This window comes from Mobula birostris, chromosome 27 (genome assembly GCF_030028105.1).
Source record: "Mobula birostris isolate sMobBir1 chromosome 27, sMobBir1.hap1, whole genome shotgun sequence".
In the NCBI taxonomy this organism is placed as follows: Eukaryota; Metazoa; Chordata; class Chondrichthyes; order Myliobatiformes; family Myliobatidae; genus Mobula; species Mobula birostris.
In genome coordinates, this window is record NC_092396.1 from 4383050 (window position 1) to 4398504 (window position 15455).

General features: G+C 44.1%; 1 protein-coding gene across 4 annotated transcripts in view; it reads right to left on the minus strand.

Annotated features, from left to right (window-relative positions):
- agrn (agrin) overlaps nt 1-15455 on the minus strand; it is a 546801-nt gene that overhangs the window by 136787 nt on the left and 394559 nt on the right. For all 4 annotated transcript variants that reach the window (XM_072245169.1, XM_072245168.1, XM_072245171.1 and 1 more), the window contains one exon: nt 10484-10705. In XM_072245169.1, coding sequence (XP_072101270.1) covers nt 10484-10705 — 222 coding nt within the window. The remainder of the gene's footprint in view (nt 1-10483; nt 10706-15455) is intronic.

The following is a 15455-nucleotide window of genomic DNA, read 5'->3' on the forward strand; positions in this document are numbered from 1 at the left end:
AACAGAATATTATACATCAAACCGAAAGATTAGATAGTTGCAGCTGAGAATGGAAAGTCAACAAATGGAAAGGAATTGCATTTCTGTGAAAATAATTCAACTCACAAAATGTTCAGGTAGCTACAAGATTTTGTTGTTCAGTTGAAGAAGTTTTCTGTGCAACCATCGAAAGCTAATTGAAACTTAAAAAGAAATAAGTAACCCCAATCACTGCAAGGAACAATGCTGTGAATTGAAATTACTTTTGTCAGTAAGCTTACCAAACTATTTGACTGTGAAAATGTGTACAGTTCTTGATACCGACCTACAAGTAAGATATTGAAAAGGCATAAAGCGAGCTTTTGGCAGATTGGGCTTCATAGATCAAAATATTGAGCACAGGAGTTGTTATGCTGAAATATAAGATGTTGGTGGGGTGAGGCCTAATTTGGAGTGTTGTGTGCAGTTCTGGTCACCTATCTACTGGAAAGATATCAGTAAGATTGGAAGAGTGCTGAGAAAATTTACAAGGATGTTGCCAGGACTTGAGGACCTGAGTTACAGGGAAAGGTTGAGTAGATTAGGACTTTATTCCTTGGAGCGTAGGAGAATGAGGGAGGATTTGATAGAGGTATACAAAATTATCACCATCATGTGCCACGTCATAAGACATAGGCGAACATGGTCTTTCTGTGACCATGACTGGTCATGTCAGATTTTCTACAGAGGTGGTTTGCTCTTGCCTTCTTCTGGGTAGTGTCTTTACAAGGCGGGTGACCACAGCCATGATCAATACTCTTTCCATCCTGCTCATCCAGTTCAAACAGGGCAGTAATGGGTTCAAAAAGTGAAGGCTTTATAAGGCATTTGGAATATTGTGAGCTATTTAGGGCCCCATATTAAAGAAAGAATGTGCTGGCAATGGAGAGGGTTCAGAGGAGATTTATGAGAATGATTCCGGGAATTAAGGGAGCGTTTGATGATTCTGGGGCTGTACTCACTGGAGTTTAGAAGAATGAGGGTGGTTGTCATTGAAATTTATTCAATATTGAAAAGCCTAGATAGAGTGGATGTGGTAAGGATGTTTCCTATAGTGGGGGAGTCTGGGTCCAGGGGGCACAGACCCGGAATAGAGGGATGTTCATTTAGATCAGAGATAAAGAGGAATTTCTTTAGCTAGAGGGTGGTGAATCTGTACAATTCATTGCCACAAACAGCTGTGGAGGCTGAATCACTGGGTATATTTAAAGTGGAGGTTGATAGGGTCTTGATAAGTCAGGGCGTCGGGGAGAAGGCAGAAAAATGGGGTTGAGAAGGATAATAAATCAGCCGTGAAGTAATGTTGGAGCAGACTCAATGGGCTGAATGGCCTAATTCTGATCTTATGTCTTATAGTCTTAAACATAGTGTTTGATCTTAACGGTGAAAAACACATTGCGAAAACCAGAAAGAGTAAAACAATGTAATATATTGCAGAGCCATCAGGAGGACGGAGAATGTTATGGCTCGTGTTCTGAAGTAACGGGTCCAGAGGATGCAGCTTGCCCTCTCACTGACAAAAAGCAGATTCTTTCTGAGTGCTTTATCATCAGACAATACTTAAGGGTACTTTGCCAAAAGCTGTTGGAAATCGGAAATTGAACGGAAAATGATTGAGCTCCACAGCAGGACAAGCAACATCTGCAAATTAGATCTGGAATTAACAGTAATGGTGACCATAAAAACATGTGTCAATAAAAACACATCTGGTCTATTAATATCCTCTGGGCATTAGAAATCTGTTGCTTCTGAACAGTCTGGCCAACAAGCGACTCCATATCCATCAATATACAGAACTCTGAAAGGCTCGGATTCAGTGGATGCGAAGAGGATGTTTCCTTCAGCAATAAAGTCCGAGATCTGAGGGCACAGCCTCAGAAGAAAGGGGTGCCATTTCTGAACTGAAGTGAGGAGGAATTTCTTCAGCCAGAGCACAACTTTCAAGAACTCAGCAACTCAGACTTTCAATTTTATGGTTTTATGGCTGTCATGCATCTGAGCTGCCCTTTTGTAATGCTGGACATTGCTTGTACTGGCTGGTTACTCGATTTTATTTATTGTTTGTTTACTTTATTTGGTGTTTTATAGCATTGAGTACGAGAGTTGCAAACTCATTTTCGCTGTATTGGTGCATGACGACTGTACTATGCAACAACAATAAAGATATTTCATTTCATTTATTTATTTATTATTTAGTTGGTTCGGCACAACATTATGGGCCAAAGAGGGTGTTCCTGTGCTGCACTATTCTACATTATTTGTTTGCTTTATTTGCACAGTTTGTTGTCTTTTGCACATTGTTTATCAGTCTTTGTGTGTAGTTTCTCATTGATTCTACATTTATTTGTTCTACTGTGAATGCCTGCAAGGAAATGAAGCTCAGAGTAGTATATGGTGACATATATCTGCTTTTATAATAAATTTACTTTGGACTTTGATGAATCTGTGAAATTCATTGGCACGGAGGGCTGCGGAGGCCCAGTCACTGGATGATAAACCTGATTCTGATATTGTCTCTGTTGTGGACTGAGAGTGGGAAGGGGGCTGCGAGAAGGGAATCATAGTTGGTTAAAAGAGAAGCGAGAGGGGAGGGAGCAGAAAGTGCCAGAGACACATTCTGCAATGATCAGTAAACCAGTTGTTTGGAATCAAATGAATCAAAAAGAATAAAATAACATTATTGTCTACAGCAACACCAAGAAATGTCACTCCCATTTCTCTTGGGTAAGGAGCGTGGTGAGAGATATGAACCTCTGAGAGAGTTATGTACCAATGGGACAGCATCAATGGAGAATCATGTACCAATGGGATAGCAGCCATGGAGACACATGCACCAATGGGACAGCATCCATGGAGAACCATGTACCAATGGGACAGCATCAATGGAGAACCATGTACCAATAGGACAGCATCAATGGAGAGCAATGCACCAATGGGACAGCATCAATGGAGAATCGTGTACCAATGGGATAGCAGCCATGAAGACACATGCACCAATGGGACAGTACCAATGGAGAGCAATGCACCAATGGGACAGCATCAATGGAGAACCATGTACCAATGGGACAGTATCAATGGAGAGCAATGCACCAATGGGACAGCATCAATGGAGGGGAATAAGCAGTTGACGTTTTGGGGTGAAACCTTTTATCAACATCTGCAATCTGTTTTCTTTTTACTACCTTAATATATTTATGTAGATTATAAGACCATAAGTCATAGGAGCAGAATCAGGCCATTCATCCCATCAAGTCTGCTCTGCCATTCCATCACGGCTGATTTATTATCCCTTTTAACCACATTCTCCTGTCTTCTCCCCATAATCTTTGACACCCTGAGTAATTAAGAACCTATCAACCTCTGCTTTAGATATTCTGAACGATATGGCCTCCACAGCCATCTGTGGCAATGACTTCCACCGATTCACCACACTCTGGCTAAAGGCATTCCTCATCATCTCTGTTCTAAATAGATGTCCCTTTATTCTGATGCTGCTCTATCTGACCACCACCTCCAAGGCCTTGCTCTCTTCTCGCCGCTGCCATCAGGAATAAGGTAGGGGAGCCTCAGGACTCTCACCACCAGGTTCAGGAACAGTCATTACCCCCCAACCATCAGGCTCCTGAACCAGAGGGGATAACTTCACTCAACTTCACTTGCCCTATCACTGAACTGTTCCCACAACCTGTGGACTCACTTCATCTTAAGTTCTTGATAGTTATTGCTTATTTGTTTATAATTATTATTATTTCTTTCTGTTTGTATTTGCACAGTGTGTTGTCTTTTACACATTAAACACCCACATTTCATTGATTCTATTATAGATATTATTCTATTACGGATTTATTTAGTATGCCCACAAGAAAATGAATCTTAGGGTTGTACATGGTGACATATATCTACTTTAATAATAAATTTACGTTGAACTTCAAACTTCCCTCTGGTCCTAGATTCCCCCACTATTGGAAACATCCTTTCCACAGCCACTCTACCTAGACCTTTCAAGATTCGATAGGTTGCAATAAGATCCCCTGCTTCCAAACTCCAGCAAGTACAGGTCCAGAGCCATCAAATACTTCTCTATGTTAACACTTTCATTCCTGGAATCATTCTTGTGAACCGCTTCTGGACCCTCTCCAATGCCAGCATATCTTTTATTAGATAAGGAGCCCAAAACTCCTCACAATGCCCAGGTGTGGTCTGACCAATGGCTTAGATAGCCTCAGGATTAGATAGTTGCCTGTATGGCACGATCTGTGTAGAGCAAGTTTGTAAATTTGGCAGGAGCAAACGATCCTGGGAATGGCGATATTGGAGTGCTTTCGGAAGAGTGTGGGACAGGTGGCAGGGAAAGAATACGAGGGATGGGGAATGCATGGGGTATTGTGTTCATTCATTCATTATGTGCTGTGTCATGTAACGTGGGTGACCATGGTCTTTCCATGAGCATGATTGTTCTTGGCAAATTTTTCTACAAAAGTGGTTTGCCATTGCCTTCTTCTGGGCCATGTCTTTACAGGATGGGTGACCCCAGCCATTATCAATACTCTTATCCATCCCACCACCTGTGCATAAATGTATTTGTGTCGATGACAACAAACTTGGCTTTATACAGCATGGAACTGGGCCAACTGGTCCACGCCAAGGAGATCCTCATCTATGCTAGCCCCATTTGCATATGTCTGCCCATATCCTTTAAACATTTCCTGTCCATGAATCTTTCAAATCTGGCAATAATATATCATTACCAATTGTATCACATGACCAAACTCACTCGCAACCCATTAACTTACTTTCACTTGTCTAATGAAGGGCACTGGGTGGCTTAGCAGATGAGTGTCTACTGAAGGAGGTGTAAGGTGCTCCTTCCCTCTGCTAGCCAGCAGGTCACCCTTGGGACAATGTGTAGCACCTGCTTAGCCCCCGAACAGGCTCATGGAGGCAGGCGGTGGATGGTCGTACGAGCAGCTGGTGCATATCACAAATCCTGGTTATGTGACCACTGACACCAGGCAGACAATCTCTGAAGAGTATTGATAATGGCTGGGGTCACCCATCCTGTAAAGACATGGCCCAGAAGAAGGCAATGGCAAACCACTTTTGTAGAAAAATTTGCCATGAACAATCACGAGACCATGATCGCCCACATCATATGACACTGCGTATAACGATGATGATGAATGCATTTTTTAGCAAGCCCTCCATTCCTGTTTTTATTGCTGACGTTTAGTTCCTACTGAGCGTGGAGTGGCCTGGCGTTGGTCGGGGTCAACTATGGATGTTGCGTCCCATCTGTCATACGCAAGCCAGGGCAGTATGACATGGAGAGCAAGCTGTTGCCCATGCAATAGGCTCTCCCCTCTCCATACAGCTGATGAATCCAAACGTACGGCAGAGACCGATACAGTTTGGTACCAGTGTGTTGCAAGAGTTGCCAGTCAGCGTTGAACTCAACGTAGGACTGCCTTAGGGACTCCAGCTCCGGATTTTTCCCTCGGGGTTTACTCCCGAAGCCTTCCCCATGAGTGGGTGTAGCCGCAAGGCAGAGGAGGTTTGAGATCAGAGTTTTCCTTCTTCTAGATGAGCTGCCAACCTCGGCTGACGAGCCCCATCTGCCCAGTCAGGGGCTAGACAGCAGCTGGCTTTGGCACAATTTACCTGCCACTGAACCGAACTAAATTGAGAACCTTCAGCAGCATCTGTGATCGGAATGAATATCCAATTATGAAAGATTAAGGAGTTTATCTGCGTGGTTTTCTACACTCAGGCCAAAAGGCATCATCCGCATCTGTTAGCAGTCAAAGAAGGTTGCCCTCTGACTTGCCTTGCCCTCTGAGCTGAATAAGAGATTTTGCCAGAAACAAAAAATATTGATTTTTCCATAATAAGCTTCACTGGCTGCAGTCCCTGACCAGGGTCTGTGCTGACTGGGGTCAGGCCGGTGAGAGAAACATCGGTCAGCTTAAACATTTATAAACTCACAACCTCCTGGGTTCGGCACTCAAATGGATCTGCAAACTGCATGCTACATATAGTCACAGGCGTAAAGGGGCAAGAGGCTTAATCCTACACTTCTCCCTGTGTCAATGAAGGAAGGGATTCTATATTTACTCCTGGCTCAATGGTACTGCTACAGAGTCGTTAGGTAAAGGACAACACGTACCGTATCAGATTGATCGCGAAAATGTGGCGAGTGTGCATGTGGCTGAGCGATCCTGATGTGAATTGATTGGGCCAACAGTGCGTGGGAGGCACTCTCCCCTGGGCATGGGTGCGGGCCTCTGAGTAAATGTGTGTTTCATCTCCACAAGCCCGGTTCGTCACTCCCACACTCTAGTTTGCCCAACGTGTATCGTTACGACCATGACTCAGTAAAAGCATTTAATCGTACGACTCCACTGTCGTTCTTGCCCCCTGTATGCGTAACATTTTGCCGATGGAGGATCAAAACAAGAACGGCTGCTCTATTTTTCTGTCAGGCCTGCACAGGCAGGCGCCTCCCAGTCTCCACCCAGCTAACAGGTGTCACCTGCCACTCATTTCCAACTCGTCACCTGCAGCCTATTTAAACCCAACTCTCTCTCAGAATCCTTGTTCAGCACAATGCTTTACAGTACCAGCAACCCGGGTTCAATTCCCGGAGCTGACCATAAGGAGTTTGCACGTTCTCCCCGTAATCGTGTGGGTTTCCTTCGGGTGCTCTGGTTCCTCCCCACAGTCCAAAAGCGAACTGGCCAGTCAGTTAATTGGTCATTGTAAATTTTCCTGTGATTAGGCTCAGGTTAAATCGGGGGATGGCTGGGTGGCATGTCTTGAAGGGCCAGAAGGACCTATTCCACATTGTATTTCAATAGATAAAAATCTTCTAAAATTTTAAAAAATCTTTTAAAAATTGAACCACCCGGACGCCCAGTTGCTCCTAGCCTTCAGTTATCTTGTTGCCTTGTTGTGTTTAATCTCTGTTCTCTCTTGTTTTGTGGCCCCTTGGGGCTTGTTATTTTGCAGTCTATTATTAGAGTGATTGCTCACCGTTGAATTGTCTCCGCTGCGTTGCATTTGGGTCAACCCTCCTCTACATTTCTTGACAATGCGAAGTGCCCAGTCCATTCTAGAGCACAGCTATGGGAAAACTAACTGCTGAAACTGGGCTATGATGGAAGGAAGCCTTCCTGGACAACGACGTCAACATACCATGTCCACAATGCTCAGCGGAGGAACACAAACAGCAAGAACAAGACAGCAACAGCAAACAAGTCCATTTCCTACCCTCCCACCCACTCACTCACACACACAGGCCTCCAACACTACATCCTCGTTATCTTGGTTGTTAATGCAAATGACGTCTCTCACTGTTTGCTTCGGTGTATGTGAAGCCAGGATAAGAAGATGGGCGAAGGAGCGATTTGTTTTTAAAGCGTATAAAATCTTGATGTACTTTGTTAAGGTATTGACTTCCACAACTCCACTCACTGTGTGGTGCTTTGGACAGAAGTGTGAATTTAAAGGGGCTGCTCTGTGAAGATCCAGTACTTCTGAGTCGTGATTTCAACAAGCCCTTCCATGTGCAAGTGGATGTTTCTGGAGTAAGGGTAAGTGCTGTCTTAATCCAAGGTGAAGAGGACAATGAGAGGCCTGTCTTATACCTGAGGAGAAACCTGCTACCACAGGAAAACGGGAGACACCTCCCTCTCCCTTACTGGGGAGAGAGAGAACCTGTGGGTTGCCGAATGCCAGACGAATTGCGATAGTCTTTGGGGTAACTGCAAGGTCTCTGTCTTTGCTATCGCTTAGCTGGGTGGGGGGGGGGGACTTCGGGGACTTTGAGGATGTGGTAAACCATGTATATATATTGTAACTCAGTTACCTGTCTGGACACACCCCTCTGCTGACTGCCCCTGTGGCTCCTCCCACAGAGTCCTGTATAAAGGTGTTCGTCTTGCCCCTCCCCCTCAGTCCGGGGGCAGACACTCACTGTGGAGGTCGTATTGTACAGCGAATAAAAGCCTTTCAGTATTTTTACCAAACCTCAGTCTTTTGGAGTAATTGAAGGTGCTTCAGAGGACTTCGTATACATTTCTCTGACATTAAATTGAACCTTTGAACTTGGTATTCAACTGTTGAGAAAGAGGCTCTGGCCATCAAGTGGGCCCGAGACAGTCTACGCTTTTACCTCCAAGGCCGGAAGTTAGTTTTGGAGACAGACCACCATGCACTGACCAGGATCCATATCATGAAGAACCAAAATGCTCACATTACCAGATGGTATCTAGCCCCGCAAGCTTCCGCTTCACAATCCGTCACAGAGCGGGCAGTTGGAAGGTCACTGACTCCTATCTCCATTTACCCACCTTGGGTAAACTAGGAGAGAGGGGAGGGTAATGTAACAGAGTAGGTCTGCCACGGTCTAATACCAGAGGAAATGCATTTAAGCTGAGGGGGTAATTTCAAAGGAGATGTGAGGGGCAAGTTTTTTTTTCACAGAGAGAGGTGGGTGCCTGGAATGCACTGCCTGGGTGGTGGTAGAGGCAGAAACATTAGCGACATTTAGATAGACACACGAATGTGAGGAAAATGGAAGGATATGGACATTGTGTAGGCAGAAGGGATTAATTAGATTTGGTCATTTGATTACTAATTGAATTGGCTCATCACATCATTGTGTCCAAAGGGCCTGTTCCTGCTCTGTATATTCTATAATGGATACCTTATCATTATAATGTATCTCCCTTTGCCCACAAGATGATCTGCCTGAGCGGGAGAAGGCTGCCAGCTTCGACTCTTTCTGGGTGTTTCAGCTGGTGTACCAGTCCCACACAGTCATGCTTGCAATGACATCCGTGACCTTGAGCTCCTGTGTCCCAGTTCAAGACCATCTGGGCTGCAAGGCTCATGCTGTTAATCCTAAACCAATCAACGCCACCCCTAAAGGGTTTGATGGTTCAGGAGTGCAGAGGGACTGCAGCCAAACTGTGGATCACAAATCCAGTTTCTGTATGGACTGGGAATCGTGAAAGAGGAAAATGGGACCAATCCAAAGGTGCCAACATGCGTCTGAATTCTCCCGGTGAACATAAAACTTTACAGCACAGTACAGGCCCTTCGGCCCACAATGTTGTGCTGACATTTTAACCTACTCTAAGACCAGTCTAACACTTCCCTCCTACATAGATTTCCATTTTTCTATCTAAGACTTTTTTAAATGTCCCGAATGGATTTTCCTTTACCAGCACTACTGACAGGGTGGGTGTTCTACACACCCACTACTCCTTGACATCCCACCTTATACTTTCCTCCAATCACCTTAAAATTATGCTCTCCTTCTATTAGGCATTTTAGCCCATGAAGAAAGTCTCTGGCTGTCCACTCAGTCGATGCCTCTTATCAACTTGTACACCTCTATCAAGTCACCTCTCATCCTCAGTGAGTTCAGGAATTAAGGATGACATGGAGGCAGACAAACTCATTTGTTTAAATTAAATTTCTCTTTGTTGCTTATAAGAAACAAAGAGGCATGGTAGTGTAACACGATTACAGAACCAGCTGTAAGATCGGGGTTCAATTCTCACCGCGGGTATTTTTCCCTGTGACCATGTGGGGTTCCTCCGATTTCCTCCCAAATTCTAAAGATGTACTGTTGTGCATTTAATATTTAATTAATGTTTGAGTAATCTTGTGTGTGTACACACACACACACATTATATATACACACACACACATATACATTCACAGTATATTTTAGTTGATTAAACATTCTTGTTAGCTTAAATAATTTATTATGAGTTATATGTATAAATATGCATACTGGCAATAATCATCACGCTACCATGTGATACGTGCATACCTCACTTAAAGCAAACACAAAGTTAGACCCCATTTCAGATTCCCAGTCTTCCTTTGAATTAGTTGAATGTTTTGAAGTTACAAGGTATAACAGTGGCGACGAGGCATTTTCAAACTGAACCCGAGACGGTTAGTAAGTTGTGGACAAGCTTTGTTGGTGCCGGAAACACGGCGACACTTGCGGGCTGCCCAGCACAATCCTCACTGATTTGATTTGACGCCGACGACGCATTTCACTACATTTCGATGTACATGTGACAAATAAAGCTAATCTTTTTGTTGTAAGATTTCCAGATTCAGCATACTAATAATGACCAAAACAAAAACAAAAGCCAATAGATCACAAACACAAGCGATTCTGCAGATGCTGGAAATCGAGGAGGAGGAACAAGACCCACAGTCAAATATTTAAGAGCAGTTTTTTCCTCTCTGCTATCTGATTTTTGAATGATACCTCATCACTTTTGTAAATTATAGTAATTTTATATCTTGCACCGTACTGCTGCCACAAATTTCACGACATACCGTATGTCCAGTGAGAAAAAGCAGATTCTGATTCTGAGGAATGAAACAAGATTAGTATGTTCACTTTAACAAAGTCTTCAGGAGTAATTGTTTGACTTACCGCAGGGACCCTTGTGCTTGACAGTGATGTGCTTTTTCAGAATGCAGGCCATGGCTTCCAATTCACACTCATTGCCGTAAATGTGTTCATCGCTGCCACAGACAGGCTCGTACACGCTCTGGCAGGTCTGCTGGCACTCACATACTGCTTTGTTATTCTTCACAATGCATTTGGACCCAAAATCACACTCAACGTTCAGGCAGGGGCTTAGAATGTTAAGGTCTGTTTGAAGAAATCAGGCAAGTTAAGGTTTATTTGATGCATTTTCCTTTCCAGTGGCTTGGCTAACAACATCGAAACACCAAAACATTGAACCAACAAAACTCTTAGGTTAACAATCCTCGTCTCTGTTTCAGATTTCTGCTCCACACTTTAGTCCCAGGGCAGTCCAAGTTTCAGGCCCCAAGCCTTGGTACAAGGACCATCAGGTTTTGGACACAGTCCCTCTATTATTTATCTGTTCGGGTTTTACATCGTTTTGCTGTCTCTCCATGAATACAATTAAACTAGAAGTGGGTCTGTTGGTATCAATGGAAAACAGGGGAAAACGTGACCTACAACGAAATTCTGCAGATCCCATAGGCCAGGCGTAATCCATCGGGACAGGGAAAATAGATAGATGCACTGCGAGGTGGAGGGGCAGGGCATGAAGGAAAATGTGGAGAAAGTGGGATAAAGGAAGTAGGGGAAAAGGGAGGTTAGAGCAGGAAGAAGGTGGGGGAAGGGGAGAGAGAGAGAGAGAGACAGAGAGAGGGGCAGAGAGGAAAGAGAGACAGACAAGACGAACAGACACAGACAGAGACAGAGAGAAAGAGAGAGTCCGGAGGTCGAGATCCCCTGAGTCTGCGAATCTCTGCGAGTTCACTGAGGAAATTGAAAACCAGTGTCTATGAGCCCGGGTCCATTGGAAGCTGAAGAAGATGGCTTATCCTGGGGCTAGAGACTGCTTACGTGGGTGAAAGGGAGGAAGGAAAGGGCTTGATTTGGTGCTTGTTGTGTTCTGTTTGATTGTGGTCTGCGTTGGCCTGTATTGTGGGCATACTATGTTGGTGCAGGAATGTGTGGAGACCCTTGAGGGCTGCCCCCAGCTCCTCCTCGGGTGTGTTAGCTGTTAACCAAAATGACATATTTCACTCTATGTTTCAACGTATACCTGATAAGTAAACTTGAATATTGAAGGAGATACAGAGACAGTGGGAGAGAAAGAGAGAGTTGGAGAGTAAGAGGAAGATAGTGAGAAAGGGTGAGAGAGATGGAGACAAAGTGAGAGAAACAAAGAGAGAGGGAGGGATGAATAGAGACAGTGAGAGAGGGAGGGAGAGAGTGAGAGTGGGAGAGAGAGTTGGAAAGAAATAGAGGGGAGAGAGCGAGAGATACAAAACAGAGAGAGAGAATCAGAAAGTCTGTGAGTCCAAGATGGTGAGAAAGAGAATGGGGGGGGAAGGGGGAAGGGAGAGCAAGAGAGAGAGGGGGGAGGGAGAGGGGGAGGGGGAGAGGGAGAGAAAGGGGGAGAGGGAGGGAGGGAGAGGGAGATTATGAAAGAGAGAGAGATTATGTTGTATGTTTTGCTCAGACATTCTGATGATCAGTATTTAATGGTGTTACTTGGCCCCCTGACTCTCCAGGTTTTATTCCAAAGCAGTCCACAGGATGTCTATGCTATAACTTCCCTTTCTAAATTCTCAGAAAGGGTTCTGAAAAATTTAAATTCTTGTTAAAGAAGTGGCAACAACCAAAACTGCTCTTGCAAACTGGTGCTCGCACCAACGTAAAGTCACGAGTGCTGCTGAGATGCTTTGTCAGTTCTGCTGAAGATAATCACTGACTGCAACACAAATTAATCTCCAGACTCAACTGAAGAGGTATAGTTTGAGCTGATTGGTGAAGCAACGGCCATAAAGCTCAGTAAACTGTTGGTCAACTATGCTACTGTCATTACAGTAAGGATTGCGGTGAGATCTAAGCTGAGCAAATCATTTTTTAAGGTTCAGATTGTGGGTGGGAGTGAAGGAATATCATAAACAAGAGATTCTGCAGATGCTGGAAGCTCGGAGCAACACACATAAAATGCTGGAGGAACTCAGCAGGTCATGCAGTATTGATGGAGAGGAATAAACAGTTGACGTTTCAAGCTGAGAACCTTCACCAGGACTGGAAAGGAAGAGAGAAAAGCCAGAATAAGAAGGTAGGGGGAGGGGGAGAAGTACAAGCTGGCAGGTGATAGGTGAGACCAGGTGAGGGAGAAGGTGGGTGGCTGGAGAAGGGGGAATGAAGCAAGAAACTGGGAGGTGAAAGGTGGAACAAGTAAAGGACTGGAGAAGAAGGAATCTGATAAGACAGTAGAGGGGACCATGGGAGAAAGGGAAGGAGGAGAGGCACCAGGGGAAGGTGATGGGCAGGTGAGGAGAAGAGGTAAAAGTAAGGAATATCAACATCTTGATTAATAAAATGGAGGCTTAAGAAATGAGATCAAATTGCTAGAGTCATTACTGTTGAGTAGTGACTTGAAAGAAGTATGCTGGATCATGAGAGGATCAGAGAAAGAAGATAATATTATACCCTTGCTCCTATATTCTAGTCTTCTTGAACTGAATTCATTCATTTGCAATTGCAATCAATTGCATTCATTTCAACAGGACTAGAATATAAAAGCAAGGATGTATTGCTGAGGCTTATAAGGCATTGGTAAAGCCTCACCTGGAGTACTGTGAGCAGTTTTGTGCCCCTATCTAAAGAAGGATGTACTGACATTGGTGAGGGCTCAAAGATGGTTCACGAAAATGATTCCAAAATTGAACATCTTATCATATGAGGAGCTTTTGATGGCTCTGGGCATCTGCTCACTGGAATTCAAACGAATGAGGGGGATCTCATTGAAACCTATCAAATGTTGAAAGGCCTCGATCGAGTGGATGTGGAGGGGATGTTTCCTATGGTGGGAGAGTCTTGGACCAGAGGACACAGACTCAGAATAAAGGGACATCCAGTCAGAACAGAGATGAGAAGGAATTTCTTTAGCCAGAGAATGGTGAATCTGTGGAATTTGTTGCCACAGATGGCTGTGGAGGCTGGCTTTGGGTATATTTAAGACAAAGGTTGATTAGTCAGGTATAAAGGAATACAGGTGGAAGCAGGAGATTGGGGCTGAGAGGGAAATGGATCGGCCATGATGAAATGGTAGAGCTGACTCGATGGGCTGAATGACCTCACTCTTTCCTATATCTTATGATCTTATGGTCAAACTCTTCAGTCCCATGGTAAGTACATCAAAAGCAAGAAGGCATAGGTTTGAGGAAAGAGGTATGAACTTTAAAGAGGATGTGAATGGGATCACTGTGAGAAGGGGAGGGGGGTGGGATCAGATGGACGCATTACACAGAAGATTACAGAACTGGAACAGGCCATTCTACCCACCATGTCTGTGCTGACCACATTGCCCAGCTAACTACATTTGCCTGTACGTGATCCTTATCTCTCTATCTCCTGACTGTTCATATGTCTGTCTAAACATTGCTGCCGTATCTGCTCTTACCACCTCCCCTGGCTACCTAACCCAGGTGCGCACCATTCTGTGTAAAAGGTTTACCTTGCAAGTCACCTTTAAACTTTCTCCTTCACACCCTAAGTGTGTGCCTTACTGTATTTGACTGTCTACCCTATCTATGCCTCTCAGAATTTTATATATTTCTGTCTGGTTTCCCTTCAGCCACTGCTGCTGCACAGCAAACAACCCAAGTTTGTCCAGTCTCACCTTATAGACTGTAAGACATAAGAGCAGAATCGGCTCATCGACTCTGCTCCACCATTCGAACATGGCTGATTTAATTTCCCTCTCAGCGCCATTCCCCTATTTCCTCCCTGTGACCTTTGATACTCTCGCTAATCAAGAACTTATCAACCTCCGCTTTAATTATACCGAACAACTTGGCCTCCACAGCCGTCTGTGGCAATGAATTCCACAGATTCGCCACTCTCTGTTCATCTCTGTTCTAAAAGGCCATCATTCTCCTCTGAGGCTGTGCCTTCTGCTCCAAGGCTCTCCAACTATTAGGCAAGTAACAGCTTATAGCTAATTGCTAATACCGCTTCATAGCTTATAGCTAATGCATTCTAATCCTGGTGAACCTATTAACATCCATGAATACATGAACAGTACCCCATTAGTTCTTATTTTTTGCACTATTTATTAATTTTGTAATTTTTAATAATTCTACATCTTCCCACTGCAAAACAAGGAACTTCACATCATAAATGACAGTGATTCTGATCCTGAATCTCTTCTCTGCCCTTCCTAAAGAATGGCAGGTAGAACTGCAATCAATACTCCAAACATGAGAGATTCTGCAGATGCTGGAAACCCAGAGCAACACTCACACACAAAATGCTGGGGGAGCTCAGCAGGTCAGGCAGCGTCTACGGAGGGGAGTAAAGAGGTGACGTTTCAGGCTGAGACCGGGGATAAAGAGAGGGAGGAGATGTCCCTCTCCCTCAAAGGCCCCAACCATTCCGCCCCTCCAAAGTTCAAAGAAGATTTATTATCCAAGTACATTGATGTCACAATGTACCACCCTGAGGTTAATTTTCTTGCGGGCGTTCACAATAGAACAAAGAAATAGAAGCAATGAAAAACGACACAAAGACTGACAAATAACCACTGTGTAAAAGAAGGCACACTGTGCAATATTGCAAAAATAATAATAATTAAAAAAATAATACTGAGAACACAGGAGTATTTTCAGAAGATTATTAGCTAGTTCAACGTTCAAAGTAAACTTATTCTCAAAGGGTACATACTACTCTGAGATTCATTTTCTTGTGCGCATTCACAGTGGAACAAAAAATACAATAGAATCAACAGATAAAGACTGACAAACAACCAAACACCCAACACTGCCCTAAACACAAGAGATTTTGCAGATTCTGGAAATCCACAGCAACACACACAAAATGCTGGAGGAACTCAGCAGGTCAG